The 22567-nt window shown below is 34.7% G+C and overlaps 1 protein-coding gene across 1 annotated transcript in view; it reads right to left on the reverse strand.

Moving 5' to 3' along the window:
- Nucleotides 1-11786, reverse strand: part of LOC126882982 (protein CASC3) — a 50083-nt gene extending 38297 nt beyond the window's left edge. The window contains exons 1-4 of the mRNA XM_050648119.1: nt 11483-11786; nt 11028-11320; nt 5117-5320; nt 4085-4300 (exon numbers count right to left, since the gene is read on the reverse strand). Of these exons, the coding sequence (XP_050504076.1) occupies nt 4085-4300; nt 5117-5320; nt 11028-11320; nt 11483-11551 (782 nt within the window). The 5' untranslated portion in view covers nt 11552-11786. The remainder of the gene's footprint in view (nt 1-4084; nt 4301-5116; nt 5321-11027; nt 11321-11482) is intronic.
- Nucleotides 11787-22567: the final 10781 nt, after the last annotated feature.

Raw genomic sequence — 22567 nt, forward strand, 5'->3', positions numbered from 1 at the left:
ATTAGTGCTGGCGATTGTGTCAAAAATGTGTTGTGAATTTTATTTTTGGAATCCACAAATCAAAGGTAACACCTTATACTAATATTAATATTTAAATCAAAATGTCGAACGGATATAATCAGTATCCATTTCCATACTCTCAATGTCCAACATCTAGCCAAATGAACCTCAGCGACCAAAACTTAACAGTTCAACAACTAGGATATTTTCCACAACAAATGCAAATGGGACCACATCCTGCATCACAAATCCAGCAAAATTTCGCTCCAAGCCAGCCAATGCAGTTATATCAACCTCAATACCAGTATTCAGTCCAAAGTACATTACCACAGCATCAACCCCCAAGCACATCCAAAGCAAATGATGAAGAATGGCAAATAGTCCCAAATAAAAAACGTGGTAGAACCAGTCCGGAACAACATTCCAAACTTAAACAAACCAAAATAGATAACTACTGGCTCAACACACCAATAGCAAATAAATTTAATGTATTAATTAATGAAGAGACAAAAGAAGCAGATACTGAAGAGGAGAAAAAACAGGAAGAGAAGCCTCCACCAATATTTATTGCCGGTGTTAAAAACATACAACCATTAAACGAACTACTAAACACTATAGCCAAAGATAAACATTTAATCAGAGTGTTGAATGAAGAACAAGTCAGGGTACAGGCCCAAACAATTGAAATATACGACAGTATAATAAAAGCACTTGATGAGAAAAAAACCGAATATCATACATATCGTAAGAAGCAAGATAAACCCTTTAGAGTAGTGATTCGCCATCTTCATCCTACAGTGGATATACAAGAAATCAAAAAAGAAATAGAGACAAGGGCATATAGTCTTACAAATAACGAATATACTACAAAGAATTACAAAAAACCGCTACCACTATTTTTTGTGGACTTTAAAATGCAAGAAAATAATAAAGAAATTTATAAGATGGAATATTTACTCAACGCAAAAATTGATGTCGAAGCCCGAAGACTAAAAAGAGAATTAGTACAATGTACCAGATGTCAAAGATATGGTCACACAAAAAATTTCTGCTATCATCAATACAGGTGTGTAAAATGTGCTCTAAATCACAAAACAGCTGATTGCCCTAAGAAAATTCGATCTGATCTAGTAAAGTGTGTACTTTGCGGTAATAACCACCCAGCGAATTACAGAGGATGCAGTGTACATAAACAACTGCAAGAAGCAAGATTTCCAACCTTAAGAAAGAAAGAGTCACCGAATCAACTACAAAACCAACAGCTACCAGTGGCTACAACAAATATAAATACAACACAAAGACCTACATACGCTCAAATGGTAAATACCAACCAACAAGATATTACAATGGTCACTCAGGCAAATGACATGCAGGAGTTAAAGAATATGATGAAAGAGCTTATGGAACAAATGAGCACCATGCTAAACTTATTAACAACACTTGTCTCAAAAATGAACTAATGGCTAATACACTAAAATTTGCCATATTGAATGCTAATGGCTTGACACAACACAAACATACTGGCCTGCAGACCCTGCGAAAATTCCAGATCTCCTAGATTCTGCTATAGTGAGAGGAATAAATGAAAAATACTTTAAACCAAAGTCTTGTTACGATTTATCCTCTGACCATTCACCTGTTATCATAACTAAGCAAAAACATAACAAAAATAGAAAGGAGCTGTATATTACACAACAACAAAACAAATTGGAATTATTTTAGATATCAAGTAAATAATCAAATCAATTTAGACATCCCACTAAAGACGGGTAAACAAATCGAACACGCAGTAGAACATTTTAACACAGTTTTACAGGAAGCAGCATGGAACTCAACACCATTACCTACAAATCGACATATGAACAAAAACTGTTCCAATACAATACATGAAAAAATAATTGAAAAAAGAAGACTCAGAAAACAATGGCAATTATCCAGATCACCTCAAAGTAAAACAAACCTCAATAAAGCACAAAAAGACCTAAAAAGATTGATAATAGCAGAAAAAAATGCAAGCCAATGACTACTCGTTATGGAAGGCTACAAGGACACTACGAAGGCAGAACTATACAGTCCCACCACTAAGAACACAAACAGGACAATGGGCGAGAAGTCCACTAGAAAAAGCCGAAACATTTGCGACACACCTTAAAAAAATCTTACACCAAATGAGGGAAATTACTCACTACAAACTGAAGAAGAAATTATTTCGATACTCATAAAACCTTATCAACTAGAACTTCCTGAAAAAAGATTCACAAAAAATGAGGTAAAAAATATTATACAACACAACATCGATCCAAAAAAGGCTCCAGGATACGACCTGATTACAGGAAAAGCTCTTCAGCAACTCCCAGAGAAAGGCTTCCAATTTCTGACACAGTTATTTAACTCTATAATGAGATTAGGTAATTTCCCATTACAATGGAAACTAGCACAAATAACAATGATACTAAAGCCAGGAAAAGAACCATAAAGTGTACAGTCCTACCGTCCTATTAGTCTTCTTCCAGTGGTATCCAAAGTTTTTGAAAAGCTGACACTTACTAAGCTAATGCCTACACTAGAAAACAAAAAACTAATACCACCACACCAATTTGGGTTTATAAAACAACATTCAACAATACAACAGGTACATAGAATTGTAGAGAGAATCAACGATGACTGAAAATAATAGGTACTGCTCGGCGGTATTTCTGGACGTAAGCCAGGCATTTGATAAAGTCTACCATAAAGGCCTATTATGTAAACTAAAACAGAATTTACCTACAAGTTACTATATACTCTTAAAGTACTATATCACCAACAGAAACTTCCAGGTAAAGTATGAGAATGAATACACAAACATACAACAAATTCTTGCTGGGGTGCCCCAAGGAAGTGTACTAGGACCTATATTATATCTTATATTCACTGCTGACTTACCGACAGATACACATATCACTACAGCCACATTTGCGGATGATACCGCAATACTATTATCGAACAAAAATCCCAAAATAGCCTCAGAAATCTTACAAAATAATCTAAATAAAATTCAACAATGGATGACAAAATGGAGAGTCAAAATTAATGAAAACAAATCGCTACACCTAACATTTACCACGCGTAGGGAAACATGTCCAGTTGTATACTTAAACGGTAAAGGAATACCACAAGGGGATGAAGTCAAATATCTAGGTATGTACTTGGACAGAAGATTAAACTGGAGGAAGCATATATTTACTAAGCGAAAACAACTGGGTCATAAGTTAAGAACCATATATTGGCTGTTGGGCAAAAAATCAAAACTATCAACTGAAAATAAAATATTAATCAACAAATCCATCCTAAAACCAGTGTGGACTTATGGGATAGAATTATGGGGAACCGCCGTACATTCCAACATTGAAATTATACAAAGATTTCAGTCCAAAATATTGAGATCAATACTAGGAGTTCCATGGTTCATAATCAATGAAGCCATTCATCGGGATGCCGGACTACTATACTTCAAAGATGACATCAAAAAGTTCGCAAAAAGAGAGAAACTTAAAGTGCATCCAAACGTGTTAGCAAAAAGTTTAGTGAATAAACCGCGTACTGTTCGTAGGTTAAAACGAAAAGTTCCGTTAGAGTTAAGTGAACAATAGGTACTAAATTAATGTGTATAAGTTTATGTCAGAAATAGTCAGTGTTGTAGGCTAAGTTTTAAAAAAGGGGTGCATCACTGGATGCCTCCCTACGTGTCATTCCTAATTATTGTCAGTCCTATTACTTATTGTCTGTTATCTACCTAAACATTTAGGTTTAGATTATATAGATAGATTGCAATAAATGTGGGGTTAATAAAAAAAACATGTGTTTTTACAGAATACTAAAAATAGTTTAGTGGTAAAATGGTTCAAGCGCACTTAAACTCGTTTACTACTATTTGTTTTTACAGAATACTAAAAATAGTTTTTTGGTAAAACGGTTCAAGCGCACTTAAACCCGTTTATTACTAGTGCAAACTGCAATTGTTTTCATTGAACTTTTTCAATTTGTATTCAGACAAATAAATTGCAAAGATAATTAGACAAAAATAACAGCATAGGCTACATACCTCGTTTCTACCTTCCTAAATTGTGATTCTTGATCAACCTTTGCAGTTATTCCTAAGTCATATCTCTCTTCATTGGTTTCTGATGTGTCTCTAACTAAGGGAGGGAATTCTTCTCTGCTCTTCCTGTTTAAGTTCTTCTTTTCTTTTCTTACCGGAGCTGGTTTGGTATAGGCCTCCTCATCTTCCCAATTACGTGTATACTTATTAGGACCACGGCTAAATGAAACAAATATGGTACATTAGAAATGTGTAGTATTTTATAAGTAGGTACAGTATGGTGAAAATGTAAGGAATAAACTCATTTTTTCGAGAATGGACGATTTTGGAAATAAATCCCGAAACAGGTCGATTTTTATTTTTAATATGATTTTTTGGCATATTTATCATATTATTGATGTCATCCATCTGGGCGTGATGACGTAATCAATGAGGTAAATCGACTACATCATGCGAATTTCTAGTACCCATCATAGGCTTCCGTTTTGGGTAGGGCAACGGTTATGTTATTGCATAACTTTTTTGTCTTTAATTTTTAAGCATTTTTGAGACTAGATTATTAAATTATGAGGTATACTAGTACTAAAGTAGTTAAAGTTACTCTTGCTTTAAGTCGGTAAAATATACCGTTTTTGAATTCTCTACAAATATATTACATTTTTGCAAAATTTTGGAATGTGTTTAAGTCATATAACAATTTTAGCATTTGTTTTTGATACAGATTTCAGTCCTCTATAAATAATTTCTCATGACTTTTAATGTAAAATAATTATAGAAGCAGGAATTCAACAGTTTAGAATTTCCAATTGAGTTTCCTATGGCCCATTTGACGATTCACCACCAGGTATATGGTTATAGATTGCATATACACAAGTAGACTAAAATTTTGGACCTAAAACTTTTTAAATCATTCTTGTTGTTTATTACCTTCCAAAAATGTTCAATAGAAAAAGTATTGTGTATTCCAAAAATTTTCAATAGAAAAAGTATTGTGGTCGTATTAGAGAGGTCAAACAAGAAAATTTTGTAACTTACCCATATTTCCTACGCCTCCTGGCTCTTGGAGGCCCCTCTTCATTTCTAATATCATAACCATAAATAGCGATCAGCTCAGCTCTAGATTTCGGTTGTTGTTCAGGTTCATTAAACCGATCATGGGACCATCTTTCTTTTTGGTCCTGCCAAATCTTCTTCTTCCCATCTTTATCTTTCTCAGCTTCTTCTTCTATTGCTTCTTCACTAGAACAGATATGTAAAACTTATAAAATATGTAGGCATATTATACTTTCAACTCTAAGCTGAGGCAAGTTAAAATTATAAAGATATCAAAACTTATAAAATAAAAGAACTGACCAAAATATTACTACCAAAATTTTATCACAATAACTGCTTGTACTGTGGTGTTGATATATTTATTTCTTGAATTAACTTAATACAAATTTTATCATTCAAAAAAGAAAATGTTAATACACTGTTCACTGAACTGGAAAACAAGGGTTCATTGCCTTCTATCTTTGAGTTGGACTTCAGCTGGTCACTGTTCGATGAGCTGCAAATACAGCTTTTGGACACGAATCGTATCATACCTTTTACAGGTATATTATTTCTTGTTTTTGTAATGCCTATCCGATATTAGTAACTATATGCATAACATTCGTTTAGAGGTTATTATTTGTTTGACTTTGACTGAAACAAGTTGTCTTTCTATTAAGTATGTAATTATAATATATAAAAGTCTTTTTACAACGTCAGTTTAGATTCATATTACCTCTTTTTGTATATCGATAGTATAGGTACAGCAATGGATGAGGGTTACGAGGTGCACTCTATATACACCGATTTCAGTAAGGCCTTTGACCTACTAGATCATGTCTTAATTACAAAGCTGAGAAACTTTGGTATCACTGGATCTTTATTAGCTTGGTTTACTTCGTATTTGCAAGGAAGAACATTGCAAGTAAGATCAGAAGGATGTGTTTCTAGTGGATTTGAAGCCGTGTCAGGTGTTCCGCAGGGTTCCCATTTGGGTCCTAAGCTTTTTCTGTTGTTGGTAAATGATATTGGTAGGAATTTTAAATCTGAATATCTGATATTTGCAGAAGACTTGAAAGATATTTAAATGCATTAGGTCAGAATCTGATTGTGAGGGTTTGCAGAGAGACTTATATTCTTTAATACATTGGTGCCAGGAAAATAATCTTAGATTGAATGCTTCGAAATGCTCATATATTATTTTTTCACGTAATAAGACCACCAGTGATTTTAAATACAAGATAGGAGATGTGGATTTATCTAGGGTTCAGGTAATTACGGATTTAGGTGTGTTACTGGATAGTAAGCTAAGTTTCATGGACCATTACAGTCGGAAAAATGAAAGAATACCCATGAACGAACATATAAAACACGCTGTATTTTCCTGTCACCGAGTCGCAAAAAAAATTGCCAGCGCAAGTACATGTAATAATAATTATTACATGTACTTGCGCTGGCCAATGTTTTGTGTGACACGGTGACAGGAAAATACAGCGTGTTTTATATGTTCGTTCATGGGTATTCTTTCATTTTTTCGACTGTATGATGCCATTATTGCGCATGCTAATCGGACATTAGGGTTAGTCATCAGAATGTCATATGATTTTAATAATTTGTTTGTAATTGTGAGATTGTTTTTGAGTTATGTTCGTTCATTACTAGAGTATTGTTCAGTGCGTTCAAATTCGTTAGATATCTGCGGTATAGATTAGGTACTAGAGGAATGCAATTGAATTCCAGTCAGGTCATGCAGATATTTCATTTGCACCATCTAGAGGATCGCAGGCGATACTTTGACCTTAATTTCGTATCTAAGGTGTTAAATGGTATTATTGTTGCACCTAGCATTCTGGGTCGAATAGATTTTTATGTTCCAGCTAGGAATTTGAGAAGATGTCCCTTGCTATCCGCTAGATCGTGCAATACACGTCATGCAGAAAATATGCCTTTAAATAGAATTGTTTCTAGTGTAAATGAGTTTCCAAATATAGACTTTATGGGAGTCACACTAAATACTTTTAAAAGGACTATTTCACGTGAATTATTTTAATTTGATTTTAATTTTTTGATGTCGTTAGTTTAATTGTAAGTAATGTAAGTTAACTTGTGTTCAATGTTTAATTTTGACTTTTAATTTTAATTGTAAAATGGAGTTTTCCGTCAATAAATATTAACTTAATATTATGGATGAAGCAATACCAGGGCCCTCTAGACCAAAACAGTACAATGTAAATGCAGTGAAAAATCGAGTTGGTACTCAGGTCACGTTAGGCATATAGCTCCTCTGAATACGTGTTTGGTGTATATATGAGAATTATTTGTCATGAATATAAAAAAAAACAAGATCAGTCAAGGTTAAGCAGCATTTAACTTGTATCTAGTCCATTTTGCTTTGCTTTCTGGACAATTACTGCTTGGTTTTTGCTGTTTTGAATACTCTTTTACACATACATTAGAACCCGATTATCCGTGTGTGGATTATCCAGGCTGCGGATTATCCGTGCTATGATTTTCTATAACTAAAATTGTATTTATCAGGTTTTATCAAAATAGCGTCACAGGGAGACTCATAATGAAAGATTTATTTTTTCTGCTATCTTTTTATGGTAGGTACATATTGTATGTTATACATATTATGTATTGATGCCTCAGAAGTCAAACGGTGGAAGTCAATTCTCCCTAAAAATGACTTATTGAAGTGTAACACACATTATTATACAGGGTGTCCCAAAAGTAGTGGAACGGTCGAATATTTCGCGAACTAAAGATCGGATCGAAAAACTGAAAAATACATGTTCAATCAATTTCAAAAATCTATCCAATGACACCAAACGCCAACCCCCACTACACCCCCTGGAGGTGGGGTGGGGGGTAACTTTAAAATCTCAAATGGAAACCCCCAGTTTTTCTTGCAGATTTTAGTTTGTTACATAAAAATAAGCAACTTTTATTCAAGACATTTTTTCGAACTGTGGATAGATGGCGCTATAATTGGGAAAAACGATTTATCCTGATACCATAGGTAAATTATAGAAACGGCCTAATATCTCACGAAATCCACTTCCAAATGAGAAACCAAAAAACAGATTTTTATTATTTTTCGAAAACCTATCGAATAACACCAAACATGACCCTCCAACCCACCCCCTGGAGGTGGGGTGGGGGGTAACTTTAAAATCTTAAATAGCAACCCCCACTTTTTATTACAGATTCGGATTTGTCATGAAAAATTAAGCAACATTTATTCGAAACATTTTTTAGAATTGTTAATGGATGGTGCCTTAATTGGAAAAATTCGATTTATTAGCGCCATCTATCAGAAATTTTAAAAAATGTTTCGAATAAATATTGCTTAATTTTTTATGACGAATCCGAATCTGCAATAAAAAGTGGGGGTTGCTAGTTAAGATTTTAAAGTTACCCCCATCCCACATCCAGGGGGTGGGTTGGAGGGTCATGTTTGGTGTTATTCGATAGGTTTTCAAAAAAGATTAAAAATCTGTTTTTTGGTTTCTCATTTGGAAGTGTATTTCGTGAGATATTGGACCGTTTCTATAATTTACCTATGGTAGGTATCAGGATAAATCATTTTTCCCAATTATAGCGCCATCTATCCACTGTTCGAAAAAACGTCTTGAATAAAAGTTGCCTACTTTTACGTAACGAATCCAAATTTGCAAGAAAAGCTGGGGGTTTCCATTTAAGATTTTAAAGTTTTACGTAACGAATCCAAATTTGCAAGAAAAACTGGGGGTTTCCATTTAAGATTTTAAAGTTACCCCCCACCCCACCTCCAGGGGGTGTAGTGGAGATTGGTGTTTAGTGTCATTGGATAGACTTTTGAAAATGATTGAACACGTATTTTTCAGTTTTTCGATCTGATGTTTAGTTCGCGAAATATTCGACCGTGCCACTACTTTTGGGACACTCTATAATATTATTATTTCCTTGTTAGTATTTACGAATATGTTACCCATATTATCATAAATAATTTATTTATTTATTTATTTACGGCATCCATTTACAAGTTTTACACACAACAAGACTTTTACAAGTTACACCTCAACAATAATAAATTATTAAAATAATAAACACATCAGAATAATACAAACAAACATATTGTAAGAACAATACAGAACTACAACAAACTTATTGTAAGATACCCCTTAGTTGTTTTTTGAACAAACCAATTTTGGAGTCAAAAATATCCATTTGTCTTGGCAGGCTATTAGCACTCCGAACCAATCGTGTAGTCGGTTCATTTATACCAAAATTAGTGTGGTGAAATGGCACTGAATAGATTTCTGATTGTCTGTTGCTTCTACTAGGAACTTTAAGACTAAAAAGTGATATCAATTGAGGACAATCTATGAAAGCATTAATAACTTTGTGTAGGAAGCATAAATCTAACAATGTCCTCCTTGACTCAAGTGTTGGTAAATTTAGACTATCTCTTACCCACTGATAGTCATATTGCTCTCTCCTGTATCCACTCTTATAAGTTGCTACCCTCAAAAATTTATTTTGGACTCTTTCAATATGTTCAATGTAACAGTTGTATGATGGGGACCATACAACTGATCCAAACTCTAGAACGAGACCACAATAAAGTTTTCTAAATGTGAACAAAGACAGGTCTACAGATGTGTGTTGGATAAATCCCAGTACTTTCATCGCCCTGTTTGTTACTTGATTGATGTGGCATGAGAATGACAGTTTGGTGTCTAACTAGATTCCCAAATCTGATACTTCATTTTTAGAGGCTAATGGCAAGTTATTAATATAATAAACGAATGTAATTGGATTTCTTTTCCTCGAGAACGTCATTTTATGACATTTGTTTATATTGACATTCTGTTTAAACTGCACCAATCATAAAAAGATTTAAGATCTTCCTGTAGTATAACAGCATCCTGTAATAACGACAGTTTATTGGTTTTTAATATTTACTTATATTTCTGCCACTACATACATTCAGAAACATCTTAGTGTCTCATTTTAAACACTTATTGACTTACACTGTTTGGCTTCTGAGGCATCGATATATAAGAAATAAATATTCCGATTATCCGTGCTTTTCAATTATCCGTCCGGTCCCGAGGAGCACAGATAATCGGGGTTCTACTGTATTCTTAAAACATAATACCAAATACAGTAGAACCCCGATTATCCGGGTGCGGATTATTCAAGCTGCGGATTATCCGTGTTATGATTTTCTATTGCATATGCAAATGCAAGTTGCATTTTTGAGGTTTTATCAAAATAGCGTCATTGTAAATCACTTGACGGAAACTCTATATGACGAAAGAGAGACTCATAATGAAAGATTTATTTTTTTCTGTTATTTTTTATGGTAGGTACATATGTATGTGTATACATATACATAAGAAATACATGTTCAGATTATCCGTGCCACCATTCGGTCCCGAGGAGCACGGATAATCAGGGTTCTACTGTATACAATAAATGAACACAGTCATAAAAGTAATATTACCTAGCAAATTTGGTGTTTGACCATATTGCAAACCTTGGTTATTATTCAAAACCTATTCTTATTACGATTTTTTTAGAAAGCCTGAGATAGTAATATTATGCTATGAAAAATATTTCTTAAATTATCAATAGTTTCAAATCAATGTGAGAGAAATTTCATCCTGTCCTAAGTAGATTGAAGAGGGGAGCTGATAAACAAAATGCATTATGAAGATAACTATTTTTCTTTCACAATCACTTAATTGTTGGTTAAACAATAATTGTAAGAATGGCTTATCTTTAATTCTACATGACTATTAATTGTTGTTCAATATGTTATTGCAGATGCCACATGCATAACATTCAATTTAATAGAAAATGAGGTGATTGTATAAAAATATATAAATGAAAGTTAAAACGAGGAAAAAATAAAATGACCTACTTTTCTTCCAGAGTCCTATCGTCATGTTCATAGAACGTACCCCTCTTTGGAATGTACTGAGGGTTCTTCTTGTCTTCATCATCATCTACTTTTTTAGATGGGGTACTCTCTTGCCCATCTCCTTCTTCCCGTTCTAATATAAGACTGTCATCATCTGAATGTTCATCTAAATCAGATGCCCTGGACCTTACTTTAACATTTTCGTCTTCTTCACTGTAGCTATCAGCATCAGCACTATCATATTCCGAGTTGTCACCAGAATTATTCTCAGGAAAAGCCGTGTCAGTTTCTTTCTGTAAAAGCATTGTATCAGACTGACGGTCAACATGAAATAACCTTTAGTGAATGCCTTGCTCTACTTAATACCCCCGACCTTAATTTAATGACTACATTGGTCTTTCTCTTTTAGTTTTCACTTTCAAGTTGTTCTCTAAAAGAATTAGTTGCACACTTACCTCGGATGTGGCAAAAGTATTATCGCTTTCCTCGTTCGCAGTTGCTGCTTGAACTGTTATAGGATCCATTTCTTATATAAAAAATAAATAAATTTCATTCCTTAAATTAAAAAGACAACATATGAATATGTCTCTCATACTCTCATAAATTATACTATACTATAACATATGTTTTTTACAAATGTTTCCACTAATTTGTAAAAGCAAAACAAAGAAAGAAACCTAAACGTATGACATTTCTTATACAGCTCAAAATATGTCAATTTCGAGAAGAGGTTAGGAATTGGAATTTTGCTTATCTGGGCTTATCAAAGAGGCTATTGGACTTTAAAATTTGTAAATAAAATATTAGTCAGACGAATAAACAAAATATTCTTGTTATATGTTGTTTTCAAACGATAGAAATATTAAATTAGAACAAACTTTCCAATGGCCTTTTATGTAGTAGCTTATTCAAAAGGTGTTGTCAAAAAAGTCACAGATCACTTAACTCTCTTAGGAGGAGGAGGAGGTAGGTGATCTGTGAAAAAAGTGTTCCAATGGTAAATTTTGTAAATTTTTAAAATTATCATCCATCATCCATGTCCTGAAATTCTTTACCGTGTAAAAATTAAATCAGAAATAACAGGAAACTAAAAACGGATATCAATATCAATCAACGGATATTGATATAACATCTAATAATATTTGTTGTTTTTGTCGGTAGATGGCACAAACATATATCTAGTTTGCATGTCTGGTGGTTTTGTGGTTTCTACTGTGTTCAAAAATATGAAATATTTTAGAAGCTTATATAAATTCGATTATGTATAATCATAAATTAACTTTTCTACATTAATAGTTAATTGTTTTAACAATATGTATTTGTCTATATACATATTTTTACCGTTATTGTAATCTACTCGACGTACTCGAAACCGAAACCATACCGAAACCGGCGAAACCAAACAAATGGTGTGGTTTGTACTGCCTAACCAGTAGTTATAATCCTTAATTTAGTGTGAATATTCACTCTGAACTTAGCGGTAAATAATACCTACCGAGTTTCTATACATAGGCGCCCATACACATGGGCAGGCGGGGGGCTGTGGTCCACGGCCCAACCTAGATATAGTATAGTAGGGGAGCCTTGGATGCTAAATTTGCAGTTACTAAAGCGTCATGGGGACCTATTGGGCTGTGATCCTTAAGCTAAAAAAAGGTTTGGTTAAATTTTCCATTTTAGTGAGGATTTTCGATTTTTCATTTAATTTTCCATTTCCAAAAATCGTTTTTTCCGATTATAGCGCCCTCTATCCATAATTCGAAAAATGTCTCGAATAAAAGTGATTTATTTTTACGTAAGGAATCCAAATCTGCAATAAAAAATGGGAGTATACCTATTTAATATTTTAAAGTAATCCCCATCCCCCTCCGTGAGCAGTCGTGTTTGGTATTATTCGATACATTTTTGAAAAATATTTAACACGCATTTTTCAGTTTTTCGATCTGATGTTCATTTTGCGAAATATTCGCTTTTTTTGTGAAACTTTGTGACTCGCTCATTTTATTACGCCCCGCTCAAATCATCAGATTTTTGAAATATACACTGTTCTTCATGTACTTAATATACCTTGTCTTAATCTGACGTTTTCGAGTTTTTCTAAGGATAGATTTTTTTATGGACTGTCCCCAATCCCAACGCACGCCCCTGTATTAAAAGTCCATATGGTAGGGGTACAGTTCTACATTTACAGGGTACAAGGTTTCTCCCCATGTGATTTTCTGACGCGCTCGAGTAAAGCGTAAAATCACCGCTTGGGCTCGTCTACCACAAACTTTTATTTTCAATTAATTTTTTTCCTTCCTGTATTTATATCCTTGAAATTCTTTGAAGTATCTTTTATAGTTATTGTTTTATTTTAAACTGGTCCAAACTAAGGCAATCTCATGCTACGTTTTTTATTTTTCTGATAATATTTTTATTAGTTGGATCACCTTAACTGTCATTTATAGTTCTTTCAATGCCCGGTGTTAAATTCTTCACATGCAAAAAATAATATTTTCTTTTTTACTCTATTAAACCCGTAGTTACGATTCTTAGTTTTAAATAATATTTAATTCAATCCTGACTAAAAGTTAATATCTAGTTTCATCCCTACTTAGTTCCTAGTTTCATCCCTACCCAACGCAGACAATTTGCTGAGACATTTTGTGAACTGCAAACGAACATTCTCCCTCTCTTAATTGTCACCCGCCGCTGGGAACAGTTCTCTTCACTGGTTATAAAAGTTTTTAGCTCTCTTGTGTTAGTCACCGAAGGCTAAAGATCTATCTCTTGTGTTAACTTGCGAAGCCAAAGCCAACACATCTCTCTCAGTACCCGAACCTTTCTCTGGGTACAACTGTCGCTGAATACACGCTTTTTCTCTCTGTGCAATAGCATTAGACTCTAATCCGATATAGACAAACCGCTAATCCGCTAAAAACAATTAAATCTCGTGCGAGAAGCAACCGCATGTGAAACCGGCGTATGTGATGTTGATAGATAGGTACGCGAGTGACAGTGACTTTAGGTAAGACTTTTTATATTTATTTAGCGTATGGCCTACATCACAGATGTGATTTATGCATTATACATAATTAGATTTATGCATTATACAATGCATCACAAACAGATTATGTACAGTTTTTTATATATTCGATTGACCCTTCGGTTGCCATTGCAAAGTCTATAGGGTCGCCTGTGTATGCTCTGCGTGGGCAGTCCTGAATTATGTGTCTAATCGTCTGTTTTGCAGCGCCGCAGTCACAAGAAGGCGAGGGAAGTTTACCCATCTGTAGAGGGAGTCAGCGCATCTACCACAGTTTGTTCTAATTCGATTAAGGGCTGCCCAAATCTTACAGGGACGTTCAAATTCGCCAGGTTTTTCTGTGGTGTCCGGTAGACTATGGTAATGCGGATCTGCCTTACTTTCCCAATCTTCTCTCCATCGGGTATTTAAGTCAAAGTTGGATTGCTGCAGCGCTTGAGCAGATTTTAGAGGGGATAACCTGGAACGTAGACGGTTTCCAAGAATATCGGGGATGTCGTTGTGGACTAGAAGCTGGCGACTGTCCATTATTTTGTTATATTCTTTAACCAATGCATGTTCTCGGCGTAGGTTGGGTGGTGCTATATTACAAAGGGTAGCTAGCCACATTGTAGGCGTGGGCTTAATTGTGCCTGTTATCATACGCATAGCACGGTTTAATTGAGTGTCGTGTCGACCAGGTGGGTATGTCTGCTATTTAGCCACACTAGTGCACAGTATTCTGCCACCCGATATATCAGGCCAAGAGCAGAGGATCTTAAAGTTGATGCTGTGGACCCACATGTAGTGCCGCAGAGTTTCTGTATTATATTGTTGCGTGTTTTCAATTTTGCTGCTGTTTTCGTCAGGTGTTCTCTGAATGTGAGCGTTCTGTCTGGAGTAACCCCAAGGTATTTCGGGTATTTATTGTGTTTCAACAGTTTGTTATTAAAATACGCTCGCAATTCTCTGTTTTCCAGCCTGTTGTTGAGATGAAAAGTTGATACTTCAGTTTTTGTGGTACTTGTATAATAGTCCAGGATTACTAGGGCTATCTTCTCCCGGTAAGGGTGGTTAACCCTTATCCGAGGGGTGGAATGATTAATAGTCGTTTCACTGTTGAAGTTGTTTTATTATACTCGCATGAGTACAAGCTGGTAGCAACCTACGTAACGTCGACTCGCGGAGTGTAGATGACACTATCTTTTAATGTGAACAATCTTACATCTAATAAAATAGAATGACGACTGTGGAATGTGTAATGAGGATTCCCTTATTATGTTTTGGTTGTATAAATATATTTAAAAGTGCAAAGTCAGCGTCGACCTTGAAAAGTGTTTATAGTGGCTGTATGTATAATTACACCTCACGATCTAGGTCAACAATGTTTATGTAACGAAAGAAGGTTGGAATTGTTTATGATGACATTTAAATAACCGAAAGAAATTAGCGTAGATAATTAAAGGGTGTTTTTAAAAGATATCTAATGAGTACAGATGAATTCTTGTACACTTGGTTGTACTCTCCATTTTTTAAGGTATTCGCTGAGGATGGATAGGTCATTCGTGATGGTCATTCATCGATTGCTGTAGTTGCTAAAGATTGGTGGCTAGTTGCAAGGGTCCAGTCGTCAGCATATTGAAACTTCCGAGATTCGGTTTCGGGCATGTCAGCAATATAGAGGCTGAAAAGTAAAGGGACAAGAACAGAACCCTGTGGAAGACCATTGTTAAGTTTCATCTGTCTACTCATCTCCTTTCCCATTATTACCTGGAAAATTTTTTATAAACTTGATAATATTGCCTGTCAATCATTATAAATCATCATAATCGTCATTATTCTCCATTGAACCAAAAACCTTAAAAAGCTATAGTCCAGCATACAACTTTGAAATTATATCAATAATAATTTCACATATGTACATGCCTTAATTGTACACCCGGTATTGGTTTCTCTTAATTATGACACATGCTAGAACAATGCGCAGAAATAGAAGAATACCAGAAAAGACATGATAGTTTTAACACACATAAAAAAAATTAAGAATTAACTCAGAACAACAGAAAAAGAAAACCGGGAATACTAAAGATACAAATGGGAAACTTGTGTTGAGTACTAACGAAAAATTAAAGAGATGGACAGAATACATAAATGAATTGTTCAAAGACAATAGAAGAGAGCAGATGGAAGTAGAAGTAGAAGATGATATGGTTTTAAACATATTAAAAGGGGAAATTAAATCGGCATTAGAAAACAGCAAAGATGGTAAAGCAGCAGGTCCAGACCAAATACCAGTAGAAAGCTTAAAATGTATAAATGATGAAACCTTAGACATTATGGCAGACTTGTTTAACACAATGTACAAAACAGGAAACATACCAAAACAATGGTTACTCTCCACGTTTCGTGCTATCCCTAAAAATACAAAAATGCTAAAGATTGCAGTGAATACACAACAGTATCATTATCAACGAAATAATACATGGTCGTATAAATAAAAAACTGGTAGAAGGAATAGATAGTCAGTTTGGGATCAGAAACGGATTAAGAACCAGAGAGGCGTTATATGCTTTTTATGTGTTAGCTCAAAGATGCATGGATATGAATGTGGATGTGCATGTTTGTTAGGTTGATTTTGAGAAAGCATTTGACACAGTAAGACATGAAAAATTAGTCCAAATTCTAAAGACAAAAAACATAGACAAAAGGGACTTACGAATAATAACAAAGCTTTACTGGAATCAAATTGTAATAGATGACGAACCCAGTCCAGAAATTGAAATCAGGACAGGAGTTAAGCAGGGATGTATTATGTCTCCATTACTCTTTAATGTATATAGTGAAGTCATTTTTGAAGAAACCTTACTATCTCAAATTGAAGGAATATTAATTAACGGAAGATTTGTTAACAACATAAGATATGGAGATGACACCGTGATTCTGGCAAGTTCTGCTGAACAACTCCAATTGCTACGAAACAAAACAAACTGTTTCTGTGAAGAATATGGACTAAAAATGAATATAAAAAAGACCAAATATATGCTAATAACTTAGAAAACAAACATATAAACAAGCATACATTTGGAAAATGTACCGATAGAAAGGGGAAAGGGTTGATAAATACAAATAGCTTGGAACCTGGATTTCAGAGAAAAATGACCAAACAACAGAAATAAGGATCAGGATAGAAATAGCAAGAAATGCTTTTGTAAAAATGAAAATTTTTTGCTCAATTAGAAATCCAATGAAATCAATTAATTTGTGGTCATCTGATTGAATACAACCAATAAAACCAACATTATACTGAAAATAGATCCCATGGGCTGTTTTCACTCAATCATGTAGCTATGGATACCTACATTTCGTTTCATTTCGATTTTGACATTTCAAATATTCAATATTTCAAAATGTCACGATTTGGTTGTAATACTGATGAGAATATTAATGAAATTATCGAATCAAATATACCAAAGAATACTGTTTACAGTAAAAAATTTGTATGGAAAGCGTTTATGGACTTTTGCAATGATAGAAAATATGAATTAGATGGAAATCGGACGGTGGAAGAATTGTTAATTGCACATTTAAATAAATTGTTTCTGCTCTGTATTTTTTTTTCATAACCAGCAAAAAATTTTCTATCCGAATAACCCTCGAACATTAATAAATGCTCAAAAATTTTTTAACAACTTTCTCAAGCTTGTTGCTTACAGGCAACAGACCTCCGCCTACGGCGTCAGTCTGTTTCCAAGCAACAAGCTTTCGAAATCTGTTATAAAATTTTTTCGAACAATTATCAATGTCCTTTGGTTATTACTACTGAAAACAGGTCTCTGCAACAACGACCTTAGATTAGAACTGAGAGTAAGAGCTTTGAGATGCTACTTGTTCTCGATACTGCAAACTGCAATATGGACTTGAAAGCTGGACATTGAAGCAAGAACACATAAATAAGCTACAGTCATTTGAAATGTGGTGTTACAGAAGGATGCTTAGAATAGCATGGACACTGGATACAGAAGAAAACGAATACGGAAGTATTGCGAGAAAAAGACAAAGAATGCGAAATAATAAACACAATAAAAATAAGAAAGTTACAATATCTGGGACACGTAATGAGGGGACAGCGATATGAAATCCTAAGACTGATAATACAGGGAAAGATAACAGGCGGAAGGAGTATAGAAAGAACGAGAGTGTCCTGGTTGAAGAATTTAAGGGACTGGTTTAAATGCAATTCTATAGAACTCTTCAGAGCATCGCTAGATAGAGTAAGGGAAAGTGGGGGAAAACTCAACAAGTCCTACACTTTTTGGATGATCTCATGAATGTGAATGGTTTACGCCATTATCTTCAGTCGAATATTGCACGTGGGCCAAGTGAGATCCGATCATTGAAAATCGCAAGAGTTCTTTTAGTTTTTCTGCTCCAAAAATTAAGACGCTAACTTCGTAGGTTTTATTGTTGCTTTGAGCTTACTATTGATTTAAATCATGTTGTTTTCCGTACATTTTGGTGCATCTGTTAGTTTATATGTTTTAGTAGTTTTGGTTTGTGACGACGTTTACTATTTAAGGTATAAAGGGGTAATAGTGCGCAGGCGTGCGCATTATGCCCCCACAAACAATGAAGTAGTAAATAATAAAGTGACCATTTTCCTTTCCAGAGGCCACAAAACTACACTAGAAAATCTATGAGTCTTAAATATACTAACGAAGATTTACAAAATATTCTGTATGCAATCAGAAATGACGACAAAAAAATGAGGGAAACGATAAGAGCTTTCGACATTCAAGATCGACTTCAAGAAAAAGACGAACGGGTTTATGTACCTAAAGGAGCTACAAATGTAGGCTCTGTCTGTTGATGGTGGAAGAACTATCATGGCCGTTTATTGCATGAGTGCTGGAGAAAATTATATTTCACTCATGTTGCTTTATCACGAGTTACATCAGAAATTAAAAGAAAATCTCGAACAATCGAAAAATTTTACAAGCTCACCAATGAAGATAAAATTGGAGAACGCCAAGGAAAAAAGATGATTAAGAGACGTGAATCTCAAGAGAAAGGAGGAACAGAAAGCAGCAAGAAAGGCCACTGTTCAAAAATGACTTGTTAAAAAATCGCTAGATATCTTGCCAGACAGAAAAAATTTGAAGACAAACAAAACAAGAAGAGAGTGCAAAAGGAGCTAACACCTGAGTAGTCTGATGTAACAGACACTGATTTGTCAGATATTATCGATGAAGACAAATTAAATTAAGTTTCATTCCACCACCAGAACACCAGCTGCACGGAGGGACATGTTGTATTTGCTTGAAAACAGAAAAGAACAATATTTAAAGAATTTTCTAAAAACATTATTCAGTGCGCACCATTTACCAATCCGTGCGCATGATTACCGTCATGGATGGGGAATCGTGCGCAAAGGCACTTCTTTTCGTTTTTTAATATTCTGCTTTAGTACTTTGTATTTCTCTAAAACCTATTTTAAATATTCAAAGTAGAATAATTAGAGCTTACTGTGTAACGTTACAAACGTCACATCTTTGATATTTTATTTTTAAATAATTATTTTATTTTATTTTCTTTAATATTTCATTAACAATAATTTTCTTCTATTTGTTTTAGCAGTTTTCTTCGTTAAAAACTCGTTGGCGCCCTCTTTTATTATCCTCTTTTATTATCCTCTGTTATTATCTTCTATTTAGTATATCTCTTTTTATTTAAATCATCAACTGAACATACTGAACGTACCCCATACATTATTACTCTGTAAGTATCTATTTTTCAATAAGGAACATGCCCGCCACTGCCTACGTCGCACTGTCATGAAAGTGACACTTCATCCCTACTCGCTGACACAAAATCATAATGGAAGGAAAAAATAAATCTATTTAAAGAGATGGGCCCATAAGGCACTATCTATTTCCAGACTTTCATTCTCTTGGGGTGAGTTCTTATTCTTATCATATTAATTACATTTCTCCATCTAACAGTCTTTCTAATGTTTTTTTATATCTAACCTAACGCCAATGTCAGAACATATGTTCTGATATTTTAGTTTTAAATATATCTTTTTAATTTACATATTATGCACGTTTAGTAATCAAATTTTAACTATTCTCCTCATCTAAATTTCATTTAATTTATTCTTGTCATCTGCTGCTCTTTCTGACGATTAGAATGGCAGACGGCGCACGTTGGTTATTAACTTCTGTAGCAACACTCAACATCTTTCGCTGCACTGACCTAGGGCCACAACATCTGCCCAGGTCAAGAGAAGTCCACAGCAGTACCATTCGACGTCAAGAAGTTACCATCAGCTACCAAAAGCCATAAGTATAATCCAGAATTGTTAGTTTTTGGCAAGAATTTGAATATATTTGTTAATGCAATTAAGAAGTCACATTTTTATTAAACCTTTTTTGAACAATAAACATGATTAGTTAAAAATACTGTTTTGTTTGCTTCCATTCTAAATTTTCAGAGTTCATTTCTAAGATTAGGACAAGACGAACACACACCGAGTGACTGGGCTAAGCTGAGGGTGTAGCGATGGCTATCTTGGATAATTGAGGTAATATTTTCGAATATTATTTCAATTAGCTGGGGTAGTCCACATCGCTTACTCGTTTCACTGGCGCCCAACGTGGGCGCCAGTGTTTCAATTAGCTGGGGTAGTCCATCGCGTATTTCGTTTCAACTGTAACATACTAGCCGTTATGATAGAATTAAAGAATTTACAACAGAATCGATTTCTGCTTAAGTGCGCACCATTCTCCCACTTTCCCTTACATAAAAATAGTGATAATGATATTAAACCTCCGATTGGGAGACGGCACATAAAGAAAAAGAAGGCTTGTTTGAAACATATGAAAATTGCATATGTGATTTTATGTAACAACTGGCGTTCCCGATTCTTTTAGTGATAAAATGATCTTAATACAACCCTGCCCTGTGTTTATGCAAATTATAGACAAAGACAATATTTTTCACATTTTAAATGTTGGATAGGAGGTTTCACTAATTTTAATTTGAAATATCAAATTCTGTTGAAAATTCTACGTTTGCCGTATCTTATATTTAACAAATGGTCTGTTAAAGGCTTGACCTTTATATCTACTAGTTAGGGTTGAGACATTGATCCCCAACTTGTGCCTGAAACTCCGGGTGGATTTTTGGCTCACGGCTTTCCTTAATAATTCTTCTTTATTGCCTCGCCCGCTGTTACTTTTCACCTGTTCACTCTCCTTCTTTTACGACCTTTTTAATCTCTCGTTCTATTGAAAATTTAATGAAAAATCACTTGGGGATAGATTTTTCAAATATTTTACCATGATATATTTTTTACATTACACATAAAGCATAAAGAAAAACTGTTTGATATTTGTCACAAATTTTTGAGTTATTTGCAAAAATTCCTAGCAGGCCCCCAAACAACTATCAGATGTGTTAGATTCTAGGACTCGCAAAATTCTGAAATGGAATGGGTACTAGAGAAGAACTATTTGCCATAAAACAAAAAACTAAGTTTTCAATCTAATAGCACATAAAACAACACACAAAAATGTTACTCTACATCCTTCCAGATCGAAAACAATGGGAACCTTCTCTGGTAACACCTACAATTTGCAAGGCATAAAAGATGCTGAGACTAAGGAAGATGAGGGAATTTTACAATTTATAATTCACGTCCCATCTGCTCAGCGCGGTAAAGTTCCAACGAGAATGGTTCCCTTCGTACTCCATTCAGAGTAAACATGTAAATCAAAAATGAATAACCATTTTCAATTTCGTTGCAACACGAAACTACAGCCGTATCATTATTCCAGTTCAATCAGAGAGTGCAGCAAGCACCTCTACCGGTTTCGAAACTTATTAATTCCTCATCAGGAGGCACATATGCTGCTCTCTCTGACCCAACTAGGACAAACCCCGGCGTGCAGTCACGGATTGCAACGAACGAAATGGCAGGGATGTCCTAGCGGCAACTGCTAGCAAAAAATTAAGTTTTCAATCTTCTTTTTGATGTGCCTATCCGTGACGAATGTTGGCGATCATCATGGCAATCTTCACCTTATCTGCAGCAACGCGGAAAAGCTGCACAGATGCTGTGTTGAACCAGGTTCTGAGGTTCTTTAACCAGGATGTTCTTCTTCTTCCTGGACCTCGCTTTCCAAATATTTTTCCTTGCAGGATGGCTTGTACGAGGGCAGATCTGGATGCATTTCGCATAATGTGTAAAAAGTATTCCAACTTTCGAGATTTTATGGTGGTCAGTACCTCTCGGTTCTTCCCCATTCTTTTAAGGACCTCCTCATTTGTGACCCGATCAGTCCATGGGATTTTAAGAATTCTCCAATAAGGAGATATATTTTCAATCTAATCACATAAAACAACACCCAAAAATGTTACTCTACATCCTACCAGATCGAAAACAATGGAAACCTCCTCTGGTAACACCTCCGAGGCTTCTACAATTCGCAAGCCATAACGGATGCTGAGACTAAGGAAGATGAGGAAGTTTGTC

Source organism: Diabrotica virgifera, chromosome 4 (assembly GCF_917563875.1).
Source record: "Diabrotica virgifera virgifera chromosome 4, PGI_DIABVI_V3a".
NCBI lineage: Eukaryota > Metazoa > Arthropoda > Insecta > Coleoptera > Chrysomelidae > Diabrotica > Diabrotica virgifera.